The sequence below is a fragment of the Pholcus phalangioides genome, unplaced genomic scaffold (genome assembly GCF_987345545.1).
Source record: "Pholcus phalangioides strain wild (caught in Gottingen) unplaced genomic scaffold, Ppha-v1.0 ptg000008l_1, whole genome shotgun sequence".
Lineage (NCBI taxonomy): Eukaryota > Metazoa > Arthropoda > Arachnida > Araneae > Pholcidae > Pholcus > Pholcus phalangioides.
In genome coordinates, this window is record NW_028301601.1 from 38562545 (window position 1) to 38589384 (window position 26840).

Here is a 26840-nt window from a genome sequence, read left to right on the forward strand (position 1 = left end):
TCAATATCTGTTCTAGAGTTTTTGTTGCTTTAGATTACATTCAAACTAAACGAGCATATTTACATTAATATTTAAAATCATTTAGCGCAACTCAATGGATATACACAATACCATGTACAAGCAAAGACAGACTTAATGATTTATTCTAGAATTCGAACCTTGCATTGTTACCCTAAAAATTATTAAAAATAAAACATCTCTACTGAAGAACTTTGGTATATTCTAAGCATGTAGTTTCTCGTACTACTACTGAAGTTTAAAGATAATCAATAACACTCAAGTTGAAAAAAAACAAGAGCATTCGAAGACGACACTGTTACTGGATTATAAATTATGGGCGAGGAAGTATTTTCGATGACTGACAGGTAACCCCAAACTGCATGTACAACATTTACTACAACTTCTAGAGCCCCATCCAATAACTGGCAGTAGTAACAACAGTAATTTTCACATAATGACAAAACAAAACCAACTATTTCAACAAAACGTATCTGATGATATACAGCCGACAAAAACTTCATGTGAGGTTCACTCGAAGAATGGAATTTTGAGTATGGTGGCTTGGAATAGATATGCTTCATCATCTTTAAAATTATCCTGAGTCATTCTTCTCCTCCTTGTGTTCCTCGTACATGGCCCTTGTTGCGTTGCTATTAGAAAAAAGGATTAGAAAAATCAGCATATCATATAACAAGGTATATTATCCATGAAACTTGTATGCTCTCATTTCTTGTATGCTTGTAATTCTCTTTACTAGATTGATAACAGACTATTTGAACGAGATAAGACGATTCTGCAATCGGTAAAGACATCTATAGCAAGAGACTCTCATCACTCCCCTAAGTATGGCCAACTATACAAATACAATGCCACAAAACGCCAAACGAGGTGGCTGAGAAAAAGATGGCCATAACAAATATGGATGCCAGATATTTAAAAACACAGCAACCCAATTAAAAATACAATTACAAACAATATACGAGAGGCACTGATCATAATTAAGAGGGCAGTCAGTAATGAAATGAAAACAATTAAAAAATGATAAATTTATTAATGGTTTCAAAAATTTACATTACTTTATTTTTCTACATAATCACCCTGTCGTTCCAAACACTTTTGATATCGTGAAACAAGCTTCTTCAAACCTTTTCAATAAGATTCCACCACCTGGGATTTCAGCCAGTTTTGCACAGAGGTTTTCAATTCCCCACTTTCCTCAAAACGTATAGATGCAAGCCAGTTTTTGAGATGTTGGAAGAGATGGTAGTCACTGGGGGCGAGATCAGGACTATAAGGAGGGATGATTAAAAATCACCCATCCGAATTTTTGAATTGTTTCCGTAGTGCGTGACAGGACCTCTGACTGTAATACCAGAAACAAGAATGTAAGCTATCGAGGTGGCTCGAGACAAAATCTGTTACATGTGTGGGATTTATTTTTTGAACCTCCTGCCTATTGCCCTCCCCCTTAGTCTCTACATCCTGCGTCAGGGTCCCTAGGCTGGAATCTTTCGTGGGACCCAAGCCACATTTTCCATGGGGGGCCCCTTCTAGTTAATTTATAAAGTGAAAAAAAGAAAAATTATAAGCATTTAGTCCCAAGCCCAAAGCTGGAGGCCATGGCCCTCCCTAAAAATTTACCCAAACAATTTCTAACAAAAAAAAAATTTTGTCTTTCATTTTGGATTTTGCGCCTCTTCAGAGCCGACAGAAAACATTTTCTTTGATTTTTTTCGGTCAATGGAACATTTTTTACCCATTCATCTCGGATTTAGTACCCCTCTTGAGTGGTACCCCATGCGGCTGCAGTGGATCGCATGGCCAAACACCACTCCTTGTGATAAATCACAAGGGGTGAGTGTGCATTTTGGTTCCCTCGTCTATGGGCCCCACAAGGGCTGGGCTGACAGGGCCCAGGACAATTCTCATGATATTTCTGGCTTTTTCAAGCTTTAAATATCAACTATAGACGTCTCATGAGAAGTCTGACTAAGAGAGCCCGCATAAGATACCAGCCTAGGGACCCTGGTCTAGAATGGGGGCATGCTTTCACCCAGAATTTGTTCCACAATAGTCAAATGGAAGCAAAGAAAAAATTCGACTTCTCCACTTGTCCGGTTCCTGGAATATCAGAAACACATTTGAAAAAAATTTCTTGATAAAAATAAGCTGGTTATAAATCATCTTAACAGGATAAGTGATGATGGCTCACAAAAATAAGTGCTGTTTCAAGGATTAAGTTTACTGGTATTATTAAGAATGGTAAAGTAATTCTGGGGGGGAAAAAAAACTTCAAATACTTCAAAAGCGGGATGTATGGTCACGCACATTTTGCATGGTAAACAACGATGTGCTGCTGTATTCTGAAAAAAAAAAATCAGGTTTATCGCAAGTTCCCTTTCACTGAAGCCCTATCAGGGCCGTCTTAAGAGTATCATGGGCCCCGGGCAAGTGATTTTTTTGAGGCCAGACCCGACAAATTTTCATAAATTTCAACCAGATCTTTCTCTGAGGGCCCCAAGTGGGACCATGCGTTAAGACAGCACTGCTTCCCCACAGGGTCACCTTTAGGGGTGGCACATAAGCTCAAGCCGCCACTGGTTGTGACCTATCTCTTAAGCACGATTCTATTTAATTCCACAAGTGTTGCCCCCAATCCCGCGTAAACGCCTCAAGAGTTTACCATGTTGCACCCAATCGCATGCCTTCTGGAAATCAAGATAAACAACATCTACATTTTTGCCTGTCGACCCAAAGCCTTAGTTACTAGCCACGTGATCATGGAAGCAAAGGAGGTTAGTCACACATGACTTCTCCTTCTTGAACTCATGCTGATTATCCGACAATATATACTATTTGCACATTAAAATATATATATTATTTAATAGTATTTTTTTCTCTTTTTGATAAAGGGTTACCTGAACACATTTTGTTTACTACAAGCACTGTAACTGTACATGCACCTCATACATTCCTCTATGGAATTTGTAATGAATTGGTACATGCAGGAATTTGCATGTAAGTGTTGTGAATCTAGCATGAAGTTCATTTCTGTGTAATGCTGCCATCTACCATCAAATTTTCTAACTATGAGTGAAGTTTAATGATTGAGTAATTGTACTGTTGTAAGCCTGTTGCTCTCTGTGGCAAGACTTATTGGGGAGATTACAGCCAATAACCACTGTGGCAACCATGGGATTCAAATACGGGTTCTTCTGTCACTATGACCACTCGACCACCACAATGGCCATTTTATTTTTGTCCATTGAAAATATTTCTCAATAGACCTAAAATTGATATTCAATGCAAATACAAGGCCAAAACAGGCAAAATGCCCAGCGAGATGGGTAAATTTTTTATTTCGTTCATGTATTTTAAAATATGTAAATTGTCATTTTGAGAGAAACATGGTTGCTTAAATGCACAGGATTCCATACAGTACTTGTAACTATAGCAACCTTCAGGTTCACCCATTTTGGTAAACACTGATACAGGTCAATGATTGAGATTTTATACTTCAGTAGAATTAAATATTATACATATATATATATATATATATTTTGTTTGGTAAACATAATATGTATTTTTTAATTAACATATTTTTTAATTAACAAATTAAAATAATTCGACATATGCAACACAGGCAATACAAAAGAGTGTAATACTTCATCAAGCTCCCGTTTTGTTTTATCTTCAATATCTCTAATGTCTTTCATAGTTAAACCATGCCATCTGTCCAACCAACAAAATAACTGTCTATGGAAATTTAGGAAAATCCTCCGTTCTGTCTATAAAAAAGAAGAGAAGGGCAAAAATTAAAATGCAAAACAAAAGCTAAGTGTTAAATACTGAAATAATACTTAATCAAGAGCTGCCAAGAAACTATTCCTTTAACATATTATTCATCAGTCATGAGTTAACTCATGTTTTTATACTCATAAGTAACAGTGTGAGCTTTTCTTTAAAAAAACTGTCTGAAATGTGTTGAGATCCGACTTAAAAGTAAGACCAATTTTTTGAACAAAAAAAAAAGTTTTGATACTTGATAATGTTGAAAAAATAGTTTCCTTTGGAATGTTATTCTTTTTTAAATGAGGGAATCATTGTATTAATATTACTTACTTTTTGGATAAAAGCTTCTACTCGGTTCTGCAATCCAAACCACTTGAATTCAACAGTTACTAGCTTATAGGCACACATAATAGGTTCTGTAGATTTCTAAAAAATATATAAAGTTATCACAGCTTTATATGATCAAAATAATTACATGCATTCAGGAAAAAAATACACATTTGAAAAGTAAAGACCATTTGACCACTTAACAAAAAAAGGAACAGCAAATCTGATTAATTTATTCACATCCACAAGTGGAATATTCCACTAACTTATACCGTTCCTTATCACTGGAAGCAGAATTCGCTCGTACCAAGGATGAAATGATACCAAAAACAATTCCAGAACCAATCTGCAATTGTTTCTGAAAGCAAAGAAAAGAAGGAGGTTATAATTCAACTGGGCAAGTAAGTTTAGATACTGTAGCTTTGCCCTTTCCTTTGCTAAAGCCGGTATTTTACTGGTATGAAAAAACAAGTTTCGTTATCTGCGAATGCTGATGCAATCAAAAGTAAGTTGAGTGCACAGGATATATGAGGTGTGATGCAAATGGGTCAAGTCACACATGCACAGTTACTTGAGCTAGTTTGCTGTGGGCATGAAAATACAATATTTTCACCAATTTTTTATACGCACCAATGAGGAGTGATGAGTGCAGAAATAAATATTCTCTGCAGTTAAGAAGTTGGCTCAGTAATTACTTAATGTAAAAAGCCAAAATCCCAGCACACTAACCCCCAATTTCGAATAAAGATCACAGCAATCGAAGGGTCGGGGGGGGGGGGAGAGAAATGGTTTCAGTCCATAAAAAAAAATTTCAGGATATTTTCATTCATACGGGGATGAATAACAACGTTTTTCTTTAAAAATCTGGTTTAATCACAATGCTAGAAACTTTTTTTAAAATTTTATATCATGGTACATGCTATGTAAAACTCAAATCAAACTATTTTTAAAATGCAAATAAGAAAATGATAGTATGTAGGTTACTATTAGTTTCCGGGAAGTACTACATCTTTTCGAAGTATTCACCTCCACATTCAATAGAGTTGCATCCTCCTAAACCAGTCATAGAAACACTGACGCCATGTTTCTTTTGGAATATCACTCAACTGTTCTTGGTAGCATGTGACAGCATCTTCAGGAGGGTTCAAACGATGTCAGCGTAATTTTTCTTTCACTTCAGGGAATAGGAAAAAGTCACAGGGAGCAAGGTCTGGGCTGTAGGGTGGATGATTGACCAACTGAACACCTGTACTTTTAAAAAATTCCATTGTTGTAATTGCAGTGTGTTGTTGTGACGAAGTAAGAATCCCAGTATAAGCCTGACTTCAGTCTTCTTTCTTTTAACACTTCAAAGACTTTAAGCAGGCATACTGTCGTATACCTACCAGTTTGCATTGACAGTTTTTTGATTTTCCAGTACAACCATGGCCCGATGGGGAAAAAGAAACTGGCCAAGCCAACATTTTCCACCCAACACCCCCTAATTCTTTTCACTTTAACTGACAGATTATTTGGAAACACCCAAACTGAGGACTAGCATTTTGTTTCTGGATCATATTGGTATATCCAGCTTTTGTCACCTGTTACAATGTCATGAACACATCGACTTTTGCCATTCTCAAATTGACAGACCATTTCTTGGCACCATTCCAATCTTATTCCTTTTTGAACCTCAGAAAGATTGTGAGGTATCCAACAGCAGCAGTTTTTTCAGCTCTAAATGCTGATGTAATATTACCGAAATTTGTGGCGAATGAATGCCAAGTTTTGCTTCAATTTCTTTATAAGTCACCCGCGGATCCATTTTGACTAGCAATTCCACTAGGTCGACGTTATTATCAGTAATTGCAGTCGATGGACGCCCAGTACGTTGTTAGTCTTTTAGGGATGTTTGGTCACGTGTAAATTCTGCAAACCATTCATAAACAGTTGTACGAAAAGGAGAAAAAAGAAGAAAAGCCTTTTGAAGCCTTTCTAGACTTTCTTGTTGCTTATATATATATATATATATGTAAGTCCACTTTTGAAATCATAATAAATCATGACTGATAATGTCTCTTGAAACCTCCATAGTGTTACGCGGAAGGTAACAGGAAGACAAAAGAACAGCTTTTCAAAGCTATAAAAAAAAGCAGCATGCAAGTGCCATCTCTTGGCTGCTTTAGACATTAAAAATATGTACTTTTATTTAGTGACAAAAAAAATTCTGATCATCGTCATTTTTACAAATTCGGAAACTTTAATAGTCACCCTAGTATATGAAAATTTTTTTTTCTTGGTTTCACGCTCCATGAACATGTAGTTTGAGCAGGATTCACACACACACACACACTGTATAAAATTTTAATAATTATGATATTTTATCATGGTATGAGGAATAAAATTAAAAGTAGATAAGAAATTATTGGTGGTTAGTGCAGAAAAATATCCAGTGAAAAAAATGTGTATCATCTTTAGTCTCTTCTTTCTCCCTCTCGTTGTCATTTATATACTTCAAGTATACGTCATCATGCTGCTTATCGCTCTCACGCCCATCCCACATTAAGTTGTTGTAAAAAGCTCTTAGCTTCAGGATTGATGAGAAATCTTGTTAAAGATTGCAGGTCATTGTATTTCGCATGAGAGATTGGGATTAGCGCTTCATACAAAACTTCCAATTCTTCGATAGGCATGTCTTTCTCTCGTTGATGGTTCTTTCTCCTTTTTTGCTCGTTTTTAACAGTAACTTCATGGCTGGTGTAACTACCAAAAAACTGGAACAGTGGCACACTAAAAGTGGTGTAGAACTATCTACACGAAGGTATTTGATTGGACTTGTAGGTAGTGGACATTTTTTATGGCACATGGGCTTTAAAAAAATCTCTCCAAACTTTAAAAATTTCTTGTTTACAATCAGTCACTATGAAAGGAGATGGTTTTACAAGACCATTTCTTATAACTTCAATCCATTTCTCTGGAATCTCAACAAAGGACGTTTGTTTAGGACACGACATAAGTCTATACTCAATATATGATACATTTATATATGAACTAACCTCACATTCATAAGCATGAACTCACATGAGCACACCAACACACACATTCAAATATCGCTTTCTGCACATGTTGCAAATTCGTTTTTACTGCGCATGTGCTGGACTCTGGAGTGTTTTTCCATCTACGTGCTGTGACTGAAATCATTGTTTCCCCCTTATGCCATATCTTTTTTTCCTTTATTATAGTGGACTGAAAGCATTTTTGCCTCTGGTGTTTTATGAGGTTGAAAGAGATGGTACCGAGCTATACAAAACCGCAAAAATATTCATTTCGATGTTTTTGAATTGAAAGCATTTCTCCCGACCCTTCCATTGCTTTAAGATCAAAAAGCTGTACATATAGTGGGCTTCAGAAGTATGTCTGTTATTCCAAACAAAACATGATATATATATATCCAGAATATGTAACTTTGAGCATATTCAGTCCTAGAAGTGAAAATTTGAAAAAAAAAGTAGGAAAAATAGGAACACCACCGTCAAAAAATAGGAAGGAAAAAATGGAATTCCCAAATTATCGTGGCATTTAAAAATGTTGTGCCATTGAGATTCACACCTTATATATTTTAATTATAGTATTATTTATTGATATTTCAAGAAACTCAATCACACACACACACTCTCTCTCTCTCTCTCTCTCTCTCTCTCTCTCTCTCTCTTCCCCTAACAAATTTAAATATCTTTCATTTCCACAGAATGTGGGATCAAAAACAATGCAAATGGCAGAACTAAAAAGAAATTAATAAAATTTCTACTGTTACTTGAAAAGTCCACTTAATGATCTTTTGATCCATTCCCCCCCCCCTTGCTTTTCGAAGAAAGAAAATCTGTCTAGGTGGCATAGAAATGTAGCATACTTAACCCATTGCCCATGGGCCAAATGTGGTCCCAGAGTTATCTGTTGTGGCCCACATTTTCAAACCTAATTTTGTAAAAATGAACTAAGCGATACACTTCCAGATCGTTCAAGAGGCCCTGCGGCAGTTTCAGGTCATTCAAGTGGCTCGCATCACATTTACGGATCACCACGGCACAGCTCCAGATTACTCAAGTTACCCGAGCTGCTGTTCCACTTCACATAAGTGAGCTGTGGCACATTCCTAGATCACTTGAGTGATCTGCGACACTGTTTATCAACACTTAAGTGACTCACGGCAGAGTTCCAGACCACTCCAAGTGACCCCAGGTACATTTACATATCATTCAAGTGACCCATGGCATATTTACATGTCATTCAAGTGAGACCCCACGGGACGTTTCCTGATCATTAAATATTTTGCAGCATCACCGTGGCACAGTTCCGGAACACTCAATTGACCCATGAAACTTCTAAAGATCACTCAATAACCTGCGCCACAGTTCCACATTCTTTCAGTGTGCTGCGGCACATTCCCAGACCATTTAGGTGACCCGCGGAAAATTTACTGATCACCGCGGCACAGTTCCAGAGTACTCAATTCACCCAGACATATTTACAGGTCAGCTTAAGTGATCCGCGACACATTTCAAAATCAATGAAATAACCCACACTCTACTGAATGCTGAACACCCTTGATGTAACAACTCCTGGAGTTACATTACATCCGAAGGATACAATGATTAGAATGGCCCGCATATGTAATGAACATATCGGCAATAGCATATGCACGAACTTAGTATGCCTTAAAACAAACATGCTAACCCATGACCCTCGGAGTCATCTCATGTGGCCCAGGACGAATAACAAAACCACACGAGTGGCCAAAACCAACGATCATCAAATCATTTAAGTGGGACACATTTCCAGATTACTTCAGTGGCTTGCGGCACATTTGCAGATCATTCAAGCTGCCAACAGCATATATCCAGATCAGCTAAGTGACCCCAAGCATATTTCCAAATCACTTGAGCGGCCTGCAGCAAACCCCCAGTTCACTGAAGTGGCATGTAGTTCAGTTGCAGATTACTGTAAGTGACTGGAGGCACATTTGGCACATGAGTGGCTCACAGCACACAGATCACCTCTGCGATACATTAACACTAAGTGGTTCAATGATTTCTTATAGATTATTTTGGTGACACTCTTGACACTTTACCAGGCCACTCAAGTGTTTCCCGCTGCGAACTTTCAGATCATACAAGTGACTTGCGGCACATTTCCAGATGACTCAAATGGCCCGCGGCACACTTTCAGACCATCTGAATGACTCGCAGTACATTTCAACTTAATTCAACCTTTTGAAGTGTGCGGGGCTACTTCATTAATTTGAAAACGTGTCGCGGGTCACTTAATTAAATTATCTAGAACAGCGCCACAGGTTATAAGTGTGATCTGTAAATGCGTCGCGGGTCACTCAAATAATCTGGGAATGCGCCACAAGCCACTTGAGTGATACCTGTAAGCCACATAGGTAACCACTTGGCCTGTGCGGATCAAATGTGGCCCTGGGGGTTCTGTTGCAGCCTGTCCCTCTCAAACCTAATTTTGTAAAAATGAACCAAGCGGCGCATTCAAGGATCACTGAAGTGACCCGGGGCACAATTCCAGACCATTTAAGTGATCTGTGGCACATTTAGAGATCCCTTGAATAACATGTGACACAGTTTTAGAGCATTGGTGCAGCCACCAGTGCGGTTCTACATCACTCAAATTATCCGCGGCACATTCCCAGTTTACTTGAGTGATCCGCGGCATAATCACGGATCACTTGTATGAGGCGCGGCACAGGTTCAAAGCACTTAAGCAGCTCCTGACACATTTTCAGATCCCTTAGATCCGCTAAGTATTTAGAAATCCCTAAAGTGGCTCTGTAGGGAGAATGCTAGTTCAGGTGCCCACAAACTAGTGAAAAGTTTTACTCGCTTTTTTGGCACAACGAGTAAGATGCCATTAAGAATATTTCATATTTTTCTAAAGGGTGGTTGATGACGTAAGCGTATCCAACCCCCCCCCCATCAAAAGTCAGCAAATCGGAACCCCCACCGATGCTGACGTAATACTTGAATGACCCCAAACATAAAGACACCCGAAAGTTATTTTCTGAAGGTTAAAAAAAACTGGGTTCAGCTAGAGGCTAATCGGCTCGTCTCTCCCCACCCTCTCCTGTAAAACCAGACAAGATCTATCCCATTAAGGGCCGTATTCACAGACATGGTTTAAACTGTAGTCACAACTTTTGGATAAGAGATCAATATAGATTGGTTAAAAACCTGAATTTAACCAATCTGCGTCGATCTCTCATCAAAAAATTATGACTAATGTTTAAACCATGTCGGTGAATACCGCCCTAAGTCGGGCTTTCCTAGGAGCAGGTTTTCTGTGCCACGCGCAACGTGAATCACCCAGCGCGACACTCCGTCCACTCACCAATAAGAAAAGCAGTACGACTGTTTTCCTACAGAGCGCAATATGGCTCATGACAGTGCTTTACGTAGGGCGTGATTGGCGGACTGCTTCTGGAGGAGTTAAATGCGTTGTGTGCCGCGTGTTTCACCGATCTTCTCTTCATTTTTTGTGTTCTCTTTCCCTTCCCTTCAAACCGGAGCATGCAGATGACAGAGTAGCTGACGCCAGGGTCATATAATATATAGCCGTCCTGAGCTGATGTGCCATGCTTGCAAAACACAAATGCGTAGCGTGATTATGCAACACATTTCTGCCGAAGCGAAATGATGCAGTTTGGTTCACGCGGTGCAAAAACCCTACTCCTAGGAAGACCCGACTTTTGGGATGAACGATTGTTACGGGATCCCGGAAGAGAAACCTATACTTAAAAACCTAAAAACTTTTTTTCTCTCATGGAATATTTCTTGTGAGCCTGTCCCCCCCCCCCCCGCTTTTTTGGCCTTCTAATTAACGGCAACCAATCTCAGAAACAGATTCGCTTTCCCCACTGGACAGTTTTTAGCACTTAGACTAAGTTGCAGGGGCGAAAAGATATGCTTGTTGTCGTCCCCCTACTTCAGTGGAACTGAAAATTTTATTTTTTCTCTTCTTTTTCAGTAGCGAGTGATGTGAATAAAACACATCAAAAAGGGAGGGAAAGCAGTGCCATTTTGTGGTTTGGGCTGAATTTTTGTAGTGAGATATTGGCTGTAAACAAAAGAAGGGAGGAATAAAATAGGAATAGTAGGAGAGAATTTGGGTAAAAAAGAACGATTGCGGCGAAAGTAGGAAAAATAGGAGCGCTGCGATGTCTGCATATTAACATGTGTGAGGATAATAATTGTGTATAGTTTTAATTAATACATATTCTAAAATCAGCATTTCAAGCTCTGCCTCAACCCAGGCTTTCTATGGAATGCAGAATTTCATACTTTGTTGGTGAAGCATATGAATGCTAAACATTTTTTATGGAAAACATTCATCATGGGAAAACTCTTGACTTACCTGCCAGGTTCCTACCAGAGGGCCTCTACCAGTTTTTTCAGATTTTATCTTTGTTGGATCTTCTGACTCTTTATAATCCTAGAACAACAAAAATCATATTTTAATTATTTAAAAAAAATCACTGGATTTTTTTGTAGCATTTCCAGCAACTCTTTTAGACAAGGATGGACGTGTACGAAAACTGATAGTAAATGTAGCATTCCTCTCAAACTTGTTCTAGAGACAGTTACGAAGAATGAGCAAAAATTAGATAGTATGCTTGGATTGAAATTCTTCATCCTGCTTTGGAATGTATCATTAGCATAGTCATTATCATTGCATTGTCTACAGAGCATTAAAAAAATCATCACTCTAACATAGCCTGCAGGTCATCAATAGAGAATTACGGTATGAAAACTTTGGAGAATTTGAAGGAAATAAAAAGTGCTTAAATGAATAAATATTTATTAAAAGTAGGAAAAAAAAAAGATTCCTAACTACAGTGTTGCAGCTATTTCAGATACAGTCTGCCTTGAAATCTAGTAGTTGTGCGATGAAGGTAAAAAATCTGGGAATCACAGCATTTTATTAAATGCATGAAGTCAGTAGGGCTGTTAATTAGATTAATTAGAGCAGTAAGATTTGTACAGAAATTGAATTCTTTTTCTTTAAGCTCTTCAAGGCTGAAAAAAGTTGCTCAATCCATACAACAAAACACCCTCTCCCACATGATGTAAAACCTAAACTAGAAAAAGAAAACATTTTTCAAAGATTTTTTAAGTTAAATTATAGGTATTAAATCAAACTTGAATATTTTATCATTCAGAGCTTTTGGCTGACCAACAATGGCCACTAACAGGACTGAGCAAATGTGGCCATTATTGGGAGTTACCATTGTTCAGCATTTCTGAGAGAAACATATATTAAATTTTTTTCATTGCTTGTAGAATTGTAACTCATGCTAACATTAATTAGAAGAAGCCATTTTGTAGCACATGCCACTTATTTTACACTGAAGATGCACAAGTTTTTCATGAACTTTATTTGTGGTTTTATCTATTTTTAATTTCATTCAAAAATTTCATGAAGAAAAATGCGTACAGCTACACCTATAATCCTTGTATCCTGGGACACATATTCTTTAGATCAGATTCATCCTCCAATGCAATCAGCTATTTTTGTTTTAATCTAGGGCAATATCTTCAATTAGTGCTTACCCAGACACCTTTCATCAAACAGCATGGGGAACAAGGACTCTTTGCACTATGACATAGCCACTTGCCAAATTCTGCTTTGTTCTTTCTGAAATGTGCCTAGTGCACCCGTTAGCATTACTTGAAAAAACCTCCAGGGTCTGAGGACCACATTTTGGAAACCATTGATGTAGAAAAGTACCAGTAGTTATTTTTGTTTAAAGGGCCCAATCTTTAGGGCTAATTTTCTTATTATTTAATTTAATTTTCTTATTAGGGCTAATGTGATTATTATTTTTTCTTTCATTTTAATTCCCAAAAGTGACTGTTATTCGGAAATTGTTGTTTGGAGGTTAACCCAAATTTAATTCAATGTTATGCATTCTGTTCCTAGAAAACAAGTGCTATTGTTGGGAGGTAACAATTTTAAATTAAATTTGTCACATATACACTACTATGAATTTGAATTTTTTGCCATGCAAAATTTTCTTCCCTCTAAACCCTGAGTTTGTTTTTTATTCTGGATGTTTTTTCCTTCTGGTAGTCTTATAAAAACATAAAATTGGGGTTCCACTGTATGAAATAATTTATCAGTAAACAAGCAGAGCTACTTCTGATATATTTTGAATAGCAAAAAGAAATAAGGCAAGAAACAGCACATAATAATTCTGTGCGTGATTCATGTTAAAAAAATAATCATGAAAAATATTAAAATTCCAAAGAATCTTGGCAAAAAAAAAATCAAATGAAAGATACTCACCCTGCTTTCAACCGGGTCATTTGCAATATCAATATAAACCACATCCCGATGTTTTAGCTTTTCCATGGGCAATTCATGAGCCTAAAAGATAAATGGCTACTTACTTTGCATTCAAATATTTGCACAATTAGAAAAAACAAATTCCAAATTTGAATACTCATTTTGATAAACATATAGAAAGTAGTTGCCGTTTTTCTACTGCAAGCTGGTGGCAGCAGCTTTATGGTCTTGGAAAGTTGTACTAATGTTGAAGTATTCTATGATTAATTAATTTGCTAATAGACAACAGAAGCAGTTAAAAAAGCATAAATTATTATTTTTTATTTCTCTCAGATCATTTGATAATTTTTGTTGCACCACAGTCATTTTCTGCACACGAGGGCTAATTAGACCGGGACCTACAATTTATTGCCGATTCTGAACGGCAGGTTTGTTTTTAATACTCATCGAGAGGTTGGTGCGCTAATCCCTCGATGGGAGTCGAGACTACCTGATGGCATCGTTTCTGTTATACCCCTGTGTCAGGAAAGTTTTCTGACAAGGACGAACCGGGTATCGAACTCGCGACACCTCTAAGCATCCTTTGGTGCTTAAGGCGAGTATTTTATCGACCTAGGCTACCACGCCCATTTCTCTCAGAAGTGAATGATTATTTTGGTTACATTATACATCATTTTTATATTTAACAAATAAAATAAGCAAATACCAAGTGTATGAAACATTGCAGAACAAACAAAATGTACTCACATTAAACTGTTCACCCCTGTCTGGACAATGCATAGTTTCAATACTTATAAAAAAGTTGTTTTTCATATAGTCAGGATTCTATAGAATAAAACAAACAAATAAGTGAGTGAAAAAAACGTTTTCATGCACATAAGAATATTTTGATAAAACAAATTACCTTGAAGGTCACCAACAAAACAAATTAGAAAGAAGAAAATTATATTCAATCTGTAAATCATGAGAAGAGGTACTACACATCCTGCATTTGCATTACCCAGTTCAGGGCTGGACAAATCCCAAGTACTAGAACACCATGGTGACTACTAAAAAATTGGTATTGCTGTCTAAAACTTTCTTTGTGCAGTTACTAAATTTCAGGCTGAGAGCAGTACAATGTTTGGAATTTATAGCAGCATATCTGCCAACATGAAAGAGGGTCATTATACCCTGAAAAAGTCAAAAGAAGCATTATTTTGGACTTTTTTTTCTGGGTAAAAATTTTTTGGTGCCTAAAATCTTTTATTGATGCCTAGAATATTTTTGTGATTTGTCAAGCGCTAACTCAGTTAACACATGAAGTAGCTCAAAGAAAAAGTTTTGGGGAAAAACAGTATTTCCCCTTCCAGTAAGTGAATATTGAATATCATTTTGAGAACTTATACGTTGAAACCAAAAAAACATTTGAAGCAATGGTGAATTTGTACCAAGTTTAAACAGTGCATCCTGGCTTGAAGAAAAATATTATAACCATGATAATGTTAATTATCTAGACCAGGCATTTTAAACCTTTGGACAAAGCTTGGGACACATTGATATTGAAGGACCGGACATATCTCGCTTCCCATCTCAAGGGTCACATTGACAATTTTAATTAAGCCCACAGCCGCTGAATTAAATATATTATGTCAGAGAGCTCTTTGTTGGCTTGCTGAGCTTTGAGGCATTGTATTGAAGACCCCAGACCTAGACACTAATGATATATTTTCCAAAAGCTGCAGTTCCGCTCTGATACTTGCGACAATGAAAGAGTTTCTTAGCTTCTTCCACCAGGGATTGAGACCTTTTTTTTTTTAAAAAAAAGAGACTTCGACAAATCCCTTCTTTCTCAATAAGCTAGCTAATAAATTAATAGTGGATTTTTTTTTCTTTTAGGGAAGAAAGTAATGATTAACATTTTATGAGTCATTGAGAGAAATATATAATTCAAACTACACTTTGTTATGTGCATTCCAATATTAAATTTAACTAAAAAAAACCCTGCCCATAATTTTCTGTCTAGAATCTGCACAAGCAGATTCAACTATTTCAAGAAAAAATATAATTCTGCAACTGACAATGGTGTAAGACATATCGATGACTCCAGGAGAATCAGAAGTATAAATTTAAGTTTTAATTATAACCACATATGCTAATTTCATTCACCAACTATGGTTTTTCTAAAGAAGGTTAGTGTGGTTTGGTTGCGTTTTCTTAGAAATGTTTTCTTCTACGTGCATCTTTGAAAGAATTATTTTTAAACATATTAAATTTTTTTTCTGTCCTCTAAGGAAAAAAAAAGCTAATTTTAATTTTAATGAATTAAAGACTGATTTTAAAAAATTTACAGTAGTGTATGAAATTTAAAGTTTTTCTCTCATATAATCTGTGAAATATATGGAAAAAATTATGGTAAATGAAATAAATTAAAGAAAAAACCTACTCTGCAAATCATTTACTTTATATAAAGACTGAAGGAAATTCAATAAATGCAGGCCTCCCACTCAAAAAAGGTAAGACTAAAAAGTAGGATGGGGGAGGGTACCTTCCTTAGACAACATAGAGTAATCATAGCACAACAAAAAAAAACTTATTTATTTAAAAGTGTTTTTTCCCATTAATTTTTTTTATAGCACTATTTAAGTATCCTTCCTATAAGATTGACTGAAATCAAAGCAAAATGACAGAAATGACCTGGTTACAAAAACAAGTTTCGGCCAACAGTGTACTAGCAATCACAGAAAATTCTGTTCTGCTCTCCTGAAATTATAAATTACTTTTTTTTGGAGTCTTTTACAGTCCAACCTGTCAACTCTCTTAGACAATGTACAGCAAATTATAAAAGCATGTAAGATTTTTAAGAATGACGCTCCTTCGAGACCATTTTCAAAAGCACAGTGTGCAAAATATGTAAATTACAAGTTCCAATGTAAATAAGTCAATTGCATTGCCATCCTTTTTTTTAAGGGCTTTGTTTACATTTTACTGTTCAATAACAGTGTAATAATTTTTGAAAAATGATGCACTTTCATTTCTAGCTCTTTGCTGAATATTGTATACATTTGCCTCTTCATGCCCTAAAAATACAGAAGACAATGGAATGCTATTGGGTAGCATCAGAATCACCAAACCTAAAATAGGCCTATGAGTCCAACTGCTTTATATGTAAACTGTTGTTTTACGCATACACAAAATATGCACCATAATTTTGAATGATGATTGCTTGTTACTGTTCAAGACCATGAAAAGTAAATACAAAATCATTTTTTCCATCCAGACAGAAATTTTTAATGACTACTGCACTTATTGAACCCTCAAACTAAGCAAATGAAAAATTAATAAACCAAATGGTCCACATACACCCCTCCCCCAAATAATCTTGAAAATTATATAATTTCTGCTTTGGCAGTATTATTAATTGCAATCTACAAAATTTGTACTATTGGGCAATATATCAATGATTCTCTGCTCAATTAAAACCTATTACACAAATTTTGTAGATAGGATTGGGTAAAACAGGACAAAAACCAGAAAGTAGGATAAAAGTAGGATGAGTGGGAGCCCTGTAAATGACATTCTAATTTTTTTGTTTTTTTTATTAACACTGTTTAAAAAATATTTTGGAAGGGAAAAAAATCTTCCAAAACTTTGTTTTACCACAAAAGAGAGAGAAAAAATAATAAAGAGCATGTTGGCAAAAGGTAACATCAAAAGTTAGTTTATTATTTTCTAATAGTTTTAAAGAAACAAACTTACTGTTATGACTGTTACATAATCCATGGCATAACATGAAGGGGGAAAAAAAAAGAAAGATAAAAAATGAGTACTTGAATATGGCATGCATAAATATATTTTTTCTCATATATCACATATTATCTTTATAAATACATAACGATTTTACATTGGGGGTTTTGAGAGTTTTTGTTATAGCGCATACATGCCAACCTTGGAATCAAGCCTCTCTGTAGTGGCAATGTCCATCGCCGCAAAAATATAAAATCGAGAGGAGAGGGAATTCAAAGAAATCCTTGAACAAAAGTTTCTAAAAAAAAACAGGTTTTCATGGTTTTTCATGATTTGCAGTAGTTCCGTATTTTATGGTAGAAATCCATAGAAACTACAGACATTCTGCAGTAGTTGGCAAGTATGTATAGTAGCTCTTTCGAGATTCCAAAATTCACACGTATGCCAGTGAAAATAATCGAAAAAGTATATCAAGCTTATTTAAAAGCTTTACAAATTCATGAGATCTCTGGCCTTCAGGAAATGTCAGCACTTTCCCCGAGGAAGATGCTGAATAGTCTTTAACTGGCTTCATGTGATGAAAGAACAAAATAATCATTTTATAATGCAAAATAAATAATTTTAATATGGGGGTATAATTTTGTACTAAGCAATGTTACTCTGAGCATATTCACACCACAATATTCCATGACACTCGTTGTACAATGTAACATGGGCGGACATGGGGGGGGGGACGTGGGGGGTATTGACCCCTCACCCCCAAAGGTGAAGTTGACTGACCTAATGTAAATATGCATATATGAATCGACATCATCATCGTGCCCCCCCCCAGACTTCCAAGTAGTCTATCTCCGCCTATGCAATGTAACAATATTAATAACGTAGCAAAAATACCACAAATTTACAAAATCAGTTACAGCTGTTCATCTTTGATTATGAATTTAAATCAAATACAAGTATATTACAATCTCACATTAGCGGTGAATATTGTATGTAGCACTAGAAATACATTTTGAAAGCCAGGTAGGCTTGTCTGGAACAAAGAATGTGCACAGATACAAATAAAATCGCACAACAAAAGTTAAAAGAAACTTTCCCCAAAAATTAAAAAAGGGTAACAAACGAACCTGTCTTGCAATATGGATAGGCATTCCATGCTTCTTCGTGTATCTCCAATGAACCTTTTGGAGCAAGTAGGCGGATGAAGGCTGGAACTTTACTACAGTAGAAAAACACTCATTATATCTATCATATTTTTAAAAAATTTTTTAATCTCTTGCTTTTTTTAAAATTTTGATGCATGTAAAAAGTTAAACATAAGTTCGTACACCAAGGATATTTTTTGATCGTGTGAGCTGATAAATGTGTCCCCCAACACAAAATAATAAGAAAACAAGGACGAGGGGGAAAAACATATATATATATATATATATATATAATTTCCTGTTATTTATGCTTAATTGCATAAGTATCTCAAAGGAAAGAAAAAACACCCTTTCTCCCTCTTCTGTTATCAGACTTTGAACAAAAGCCGACTCTGCTCACTGGCAGTTGATTGACAAATAAGGAGGGGGGGGGGGACATGTTATCAGGAGAAAGCATACATATACAGTATCTGGACTCGGGGTTGCCGAAATAAGAACTCGCGATATTTCAGGATTCGCAAAAAAAAGTAGATCAAGTTAGATGAGATAACTTAGGATTGCTGCTATAAGGGTTAATTTACAGGTTTTTATTTAGTATTGGTCTGACAATCCCCCTCCCCAAATATTTCATTTGCATTGCAGACCTTACACGGAACAAAAGAAAATAATGTGAAAAACCCTACCAAGGCTAAAAACAGAATCTTTTGGGCACATACCTGGCTAAGTGGTAGATCTTGTACGTGTACTGGCCTTTGCTGAATTTGCCTCCTAGCAATGGTACATTCTCAAAAGGTTCATTTTTCAGAACCTCTATGCCTTCGCCACCTCCCGTTTCATTTTTACTGGCCTCTGCTACAGAATAAAGCTGCCCCACTTGATACTGTAAAAAAGGCATGCATTAAATAAAAAATTGTGTTTACAAAAATAAAAACTTTCCAATTATCAATACAACTAACACTAACAATGTTACAAAATTTTACTTTTGGCCTACTATATCTCTCTTTCCTTTCACAATACATGTATCTCATTACTAAGAACAATTATTTTTTCACCCCTCCCTCTTACTCTAGAAACCATTAATATTAAAAACGTTTTTTAATGAGCAGGCCAGTAGTCAGAAATTCCCCAGAAGAATGTGTACAGGATACACGTATGGTTAAATAGTGGTACAAGAGTCACTGTAGTTAAAATCATTCTCTAAGTACAAGTCTTATAACAAGAATCCTGCTTTATAACGAGTGATTTGTAAGTGATTGCCAAATAGCTAATGTTAAACATACAAAAAATATTCAGTTTCAGTTGAAAACTTGGAAGCTCCCAAAGCAGAATATGCCAGAATCTGCAACTTACATCACAAAACAATCAGTGGTACTGGAGCACAATCTGGAAGAATTTTAAGAAAAGTGGAAAACACTATTACAAGGATTTTTACTGCAGAGCAACATTGCCACTCAGCCAATGGCTTGTTGAAGTTCTGTTAGTAAAATAATAAGTGGTGTTTTTCCTTAACAATTCCAGGTTTTCCTGAATTGTACGAACCCTGGTTAATATTAAAGTGAAATGATCTAAAAGACATTTCAATACAGATAAAGTAGCATTTTTCTACAATTTCATAACCTGAAAAAGCACAATATAGAAACTTGCTTATAACAAAAAGTCTGTTATGGGGACAATTTTCCTCATGATTGTGAGCAGTTATTATAACAGACTTTTACTATTATTATTATTACTACAATTATGACCTCAATGTCACACGAAGGAACTCAAATATTTATTTGTCAACTTGGCAAATGAATATATTGGAATTGAATCTTCAATTTTCCAACTACATCTGAATATTTGAAACGTGTGTAGCTATGTGAAACTGCAGATGCAAATTCCTGCCTTCTGATGCAAGAATATGATATCAATTCTATTTATTTACATTCCCCAAAGCAGAATGTTTAGCACTGTTATGCGACAAGCCATCGGCTGACTGGAAATGTTCTGCGGTAAAAATCCTCATACATGTGTTTTTTGCACTTTTTCTTAAAATTCTTCCAAATTGTTCTGCAGTAGCTGTAATTGTTCTACGAAGTTTGTCCCAGATTTCAGCACATTCTGCTTTGGGGTTCACATTAATTTGTAAAAAAATATGTGCACTGACCTCTTCAACTGTTACAGGAAGAATGACTCGGCTGGAATAACAAGATGAAAAACTGATGTGAAATTCCATTCATTTTAAAAACATAATTGTTGTAACAATTTAAACAGTTATTTAAACTTACAACCTGCATTTACAAACATGTGACTGGAGCAGATTTCATTTATCTACCAAAAGAATAACTTACCACACTTCAATTTCTTTTTGGAGTGGGAATGCAGCCAAATCGTCTCTCAACAGGGTACGATGTCCTCGACATTAACATAAAAATTAACAGGTCTGGTTTAGATGTATTACACAATTTTAATATTAACAGTAGAGTCTCGATAATCCAAGGTAAATGAAACCTTTGGGTAAATGGGGGATTCGGATTACTGAAAACTCAGATTGTCCTAAAAACAATGAAAAACAACTTTCAGAGGTGGTGGCGGGGATGTCTCCTAGTATTAGTTTTATGGTAAATATAAGTGGTGTGAAATGTATTTAAAAAATACAAGATCCGTCAAAGCCTCATCATCCTTTCAATTATATTTTGCCTGTACTTACATGGGAGCCCCTTCCAATAGACCATATATGATCAATCTGTGGCCCTCGAAGTCCTCTGATGTGGCCTGCGCCCTCAAACCTAACTTAGTAAAAATTAATGAAGCGGCACATTTACAGGTCATTAAAGGGAGCTGCAACATATTTTCAGATCATGTGAGTAACCTGCAGCTTACTTTCAGAGCACTCACACGGGCCAGATACATTTACAGATCCCTCAAGTGACCCGTAGTGCAGTTTCACACCACTTAAATGAGCCGTGGCACCACAAATTAATATTAAAATTTTCTTCAATATTTGTAATCCCGTGGTTCCATTGGACCCACAGACCATTTTCCAGAATAATGTTCAGTGGCAGGGTTTGAGATAGATAAAAAATTCCTTAAGAGAAAATGGGGAAAAAAACTTTACCAAAATGCTAATGATCAATGTCTACTCATTTTGTATTTCCTGTACACATTTTTGCAAAAGTGGCTACTTCTTTCACATTATGCGAAAAATTCGATCATAGCTTCAACCCTGTTCAGTAGGCCTAAGCAATAGTTTGAAAATAAAGAGTTAATTGCTGTCATTTAACCTCACTGACCCCCCCCCCTTTAAAATTTCTAACGGGATCCCAGTGATAAGTGAAGAGACACATATTCTCATTTGTTCGCAAGCTATTCAATCCTTTCTGCCGCCTATGGTGTATCATCAAGTAATGGCATTAGAATGCAGCTGTTTCTGTGTAATTGGGGGCAACTGTTTTATTAGAAACCTACTTATAAGGGTTTTCCCAGTAAGTTTAATGACACCATCAGCCAAATAACAGTATCACAATCATTGCTTTGTATAAGAAATGCAAATGAAATTGTGCATTGCAAAATCTGTTGGTATTGTCCATTCACTTGTCTCAAGGGCAATCAGTGGTTTAAGGAGCCAGGTCACGAAGGTGACCATCCAAGTTGAGGAAGAAAAAGCACTATCAACAAAACTAGAAACTGCCAGCTCATAAAAAAAGTGTCACTCAGAATGCAAAAGTCTCAATGAAAAAGATTGCCCGTGAGACTGGCAGTAACTGAGAATCTGTAGATTTGATAGCAAAACAAGAACTGGCTTACCAAGCTCGAAAGTGTCAACAACTTACTGATGAAAACAAGTGCGTATGGCTAAAAAGATACTGGTCTGCTGCTAATTGATGGGAAAACATTTTTTTCACAGATGAAAAGCTCTTCACAATTGAGCAAGAGCGCAATCAAAACAATGATGTTCAATGATGTCAAAACCCTGAATTCATTAGGCTTGGAGTTTGTTTCAATAGAGAGAGACACCTCTTGTTTTTGTGGGGAAAAAGATCAACATGTTTACCAGAGAAAAATATTTTGCAATCTGTTGTGTTTCCATGGTGCCAAAAAACTTTGGAACTTTTTGGAAAAGACATTTGGACATTCCAATAAGATGCAGTGCCAGCGCACAAAACAAAAAGTATCCAGCCAGTGGTGCAAGGCTCATTTTCATCTGCTGAATGGGGACCATATTCCCTGACAGATCACAGCATGTGGTCCATTTTGAAGAACAAGGCTCGTGCTAAGAGCTACTAAAGTTTGGCATTTCTGAAGAAAGCTCTGAGTTGGGAACGGGATAAATTTGGGAACAGATGCAACATGGTCTACCACGAGTTTGGCGACTTTTTTCCTGCGATAAGTCGAAAATGGGGTTATGGATTGCAGTGTCTTCGAGAATTTTTGACATTCCAAAATTTTTAATTTTAGATGGAGCTCACTTTGCAAAACAGGTTTTTTTCTTTTCTTCACAGCATTTCTCAAAAATTTGATGCAGCTGTTATTCCATTTTCAGCATGTCTCTTGGTTTCCTTTCTTCTCTTGTCGCTTCACTTGGATTATTATATTCGTCTTTCAACTGATCATCGCTGTACCGTTCTCTTATAATTATTTTTTTATCCATTGTGTTTTTCATTTAGCCATTCTCATGCCTTCTGTGTTTAGTGTGGTGATGAAATATCAGTACATTTCGAAGGACCCCGATCTTACATTTTCTAATGGTAGGGCAACCTTGGGGACAGAGGGAGTGGGCAACATCGTTTTTTATTTGTCTTACCTGTGGCGAAATAAGCTCTTTTTCTTAGAATTCTTGAAGGAAACTGGGCTCATTAAGTCAGAAATGCTTTGTAGTAAATGCAACCGTGTCATGAGAGTAGTCCAGAAATCTTTTTTTCGATGGTTTTGTTTGGGAATGCACATTTAGGAGTTAGGAGTTGTAGAACCCAGAAGTCAGGTATGGGTCGTGGTTCACTTGCAGCAAGTTGCTGCTAATCTATTTACAGTGCCTAGCAACACGTCAAGGCCTTGCTTCCCAAATATAACAGGCAGGGAGATTTCAAATTGGCTTTTTTTTGTTCAGGCTGTCTTGCGAAGAAAAAAAATTTATATTTTCAATGTATTTTTGGAGATAATTAGGGATATAAAATGGGAAGATGACAAAATATCTGGGGTTCTAATATCTGTCTAATCTCTGTTCATTCTAACTTGGGTCCTGATGTAAATAAAAGCACGTGTGCGATGCCCAAAATGATTGGTTGAAGAACATTTCACCTTTCTTACACCCCCAAAAATATAGTCCTTTGGGACCGTTTGCCCCTCACACATATCATAAAATACCTCATAATTTTTAAAAAAATATTTATTCCATATTATTTCAAAGTTATCTGGAAGACGGGAAAAAAATATTTTTCGAAGAGTGTGCCATAACGACAGAATACCTTATCAAATTTTTTTTTTGGGAGATATATACCTCTTTCTATTTCAATCAGTGTTATTAACAGTTTTTATTTCAACAAAATTTGAAGAACAGTCAAAAAATTTTTTCCTGGAAAATTCTTCATAACAAATTTACAATATCATGTTTGAGGAAAAAATGCACATGTTTGGAACACGTCATGAAGGGGTAGGTAAAATTACAACCAATAGAGATAAAGGATGTGGAATGATATCAAAAATTGGTAAAGCGGTTTATTTACATCAGGAACCAAGTTAGAACGAACAGAGTATAGATGATTATAGGCTTTCCAGCTATGTTTGTTTTATAGAGAGATAGGTGACTTTTTCTCAGCCCAAGATATCAAGGAAACATTTATTTTCTGGATATTATGCTGGAAAGAAAAATCATCTTGTCTCTGCCGGTACTCGAACCCAGGCCCTCTTGCATACCGGGCAAGCATGCTACCATCTACACCACTGGAGACACGACCCTGCCTTCCTTATTTCACGCACTGTTGTGCGAGGCGCTGAAGTAGAGACATTAGTGGCCTCTCTGGGACTCAGTTGTCTACTGAGCCCCAGGTGGGACGGTTTATAGACAGATAGATGCCTTTTTCTCAGCCCAAGATATCAAGGAAACATATATTTTCTGGATATTATGCCGAGATGAACTCAGAAAGAAAAGTCATCTTGTCTTCACTGGGACTCGACTGTGCCTCACACAACAGTGCGTAAAATAAGGAAGGCGGGGTCGTGTCTCCAGTGGTGTAGATGGTAGCATGCTTGCCGGTATGCAAAAGGGCCTGGGTTCGAGTCTCGGCATAATATCTAGAAATAAATGTTTCCTTGATATTTGTTTTGTTTGTATATATAGAGAGTATTTATTTATGAACCCAGAAATCAAGAGTATTTATTTTTTAAAGTTATTATTGTTACTGTTATTATTTTTACTTGTTGCTGTTTTTTCATGCTGCAATTTTTTTTTTCGGCATCTGTAATGTCTGACAGTCTTGGCAACTTTTAGTCCCACATGTTTGGCACCAAAAAAGTTGCCAAAAATCTCCAAGTGGCAGACCATACAACAGCTGTTCCATTATAAAAACTGAAGACTATATGTGTGTGTGATAAAATATGAAACACATGATAAAATATAATACACTGACCATAAAAAATATGGTTATCTTTTTAACTCTATATCATAAATTTACTGGATGGAAAAATGCACTGATACACATATCGTCAAATCACAGCTGTTAGCATTGTTCGCCCCCCATGAGGGTAGGGTTGACAAGGCTCCAGTCCAGATGATTGATGTTTTTTTACACAAAAGATTCACCACTGTGGGGGGGCCAGTGAAAACTCTGGCCTGGGGGCCCTGCTGCAGGATGTGGAGGGGGAAGCCCATGACTGTTGGTCAGAATGGTGGATGAATATATGCTAGTGAGCAGTGCTATCTTAACGCATGGGCTTGGGACCTGAAATGAAAAGGGACCTCCCAAAAATGAGATATAATTGAAATTTGGCCCAGGGACCCATGGAGCTCTTGAGCAGGGCTGCAACTAGACGCTTGGTCCCCGGGGCAAGCGCACATTTTGACGCCCCCTAGTAATGTTGAAAGAGAGGTTTCAGAATGAAATTTGCAACCCCTCTGGTCCAGCGCAAGAGACCCGCCTGTTCTCCCCTAATTGTGGCCCTGCTCAAAGACAGCCCTGCTTGTGAGCAGACCTGGATCCAGTGAAATGTTTTGGGAGGAATGACCATTTTAGGTTTATCGAATCGTTCTGTATATTATGGGATAAACTTATTTCTCCCATACAAGTCAGTTCTCATGGGGGCTGGTTTTCCCTCCCCCCGAAATGGGAGAAAATGACCGAAAAAAAGGGGAAAGATGGGCCAAATTTATTGGCCTACAGTGGAAACAGTGTGAGAACAAATTGTCAACCCCCCACATCATTAACAATAACTGCCACATTTATGTGAAATGGTGATTCCTCCTACCCGCATGAATAATTAGATGAATCATCAAAATAGATCATATCCAAAACATCAAATCGATCACTAATTTAGGGCACCCAACCCAAATGGGGGGGGGGCACGTTATCCTAATCCCCATGTATGTTATCATCATGCACAAAAATAGAAAAAAAAGGGGGGGGCGAGACAAGGGCGCAATTGTCCAAACTAGATGGGATGGACGATTAGACAACAAACTTGTCACCTCCTGGCGCGGTCAGATCGGACAAATCCGTACCCACCATTCGAGATGAATGCAACTGATTACTCACTATTCTTTGATGATCATTTTTGCGAGGGACGACCACAGCAATAACGCTAATGATTATTATACACGTTAAGTGATGATGATATTACACGCACACAACAATTCACACGGACGCACAAACACAATCAGGAGCCCGAAACTTTTCCGCATGGGGGCGAAGGAGGAGTGGCACAAGCAGCACTCCCTCGCCGTTGCCAGATCCAATCCTACCCACTTTACAAGAGACATCCATCCTCTCCCCCCCCCCCCCCCCCAACTACAAGCTGCTACCAGATCCAGACCAGAATGAAAGTTTTACTCCCGTGCTTTTAGGGGCCGTACGTGGGTTGAAAAATAATGTCAATCTTTGACTTCAATAAAGAATAAAAATTCAAGTAGGCTTCGTGTAAAATACGGGAAAAATCGGGACACTTCTGCCAAAAAATCGGGACGGCCAAAAAAACAGGAAATACCGGGACTGTCCCGGAAAATACAGGACGTTTGGTCACCCTAATTATTAATAAATAGTTCTTTCAGCTGTCAAGAAAGCTCGAAAAGGCGACTTTTCTTCAGCTACGCCATTGGCTCGCATGTCATTGGCTACAGTCATGATCTTTCCCATTGGTTGGACCTGTAATCGATACGGTAGTGAGGAGATGGTAAAACTTTAGAGATCGTGTTAATCGTTTATAACCAAAGTTTGGAAGGGGATAGAGATAAGAAGAACATATTAACTATTATTATTATTTTTTCATTTTTGTCACAATTTTTAAAAGATTTTTTTGAGAGAGGGTTTTTTTTATAGGTAAAAAAAG

At 36.9% G+C, this 26840-nt stretch overlaps 1 protein-coding gene across 1 annotated transcript; it reads right to left on the reverse strand.

The window, feature by feature from the left end:
• Window positions 1-148: 148 nt before the first annotated feature.
• Window positions 149-26247, reverse strand: LOC149084261 (phosphatidylinositol transfer protein alpha isoform-like). Its single transcript, XM_089234626.1, has 11 exons — window positions 26051-26247; window positions 20470-20500; window positions 19040-19203; window positions 18306-18397; window positions 17191-17198; window positions 14200-14277; window positions 13453-13533; window positions 11521-11598; window positions 4123-4218; window positions 3666-3788; window positions 149-650 (listed from the first exon to the last, which is right to left on the reverse strand). Exons 1-11 carry the CDS (start codon window positions 26065-26067, stop codon window positions 603-605), a joined length of 816 nt encoding a protein of 271 aa, XP_089090752.1. The 5' UTR covers window positions 26068-26247; the 3' UTR covers window positions 149-602.
• Window positions 26248-26840: the final 593 nt, after the last annotated feature.

Excerpts from the sequence above, each read along its gene's own strand:
- LOC149084261 (XM_089234626.1), bottom strand. Across the intron at positions 18,398-19,039 it reads AAGATCTACCACTTAGCCAG|TAAAGTTCCAGCCTTCATCC; the intron begins GTATGTGCCCAA and ends TTTCTACTGTAG. Across the intron at positions 3,789-4,122 it reads TAGAAGCTTTTATCCAAAAA|ACAGAACGGAGGATTTTCCT; the intron begins GTAAGTAATATT and ends TCTTTTTTATAG.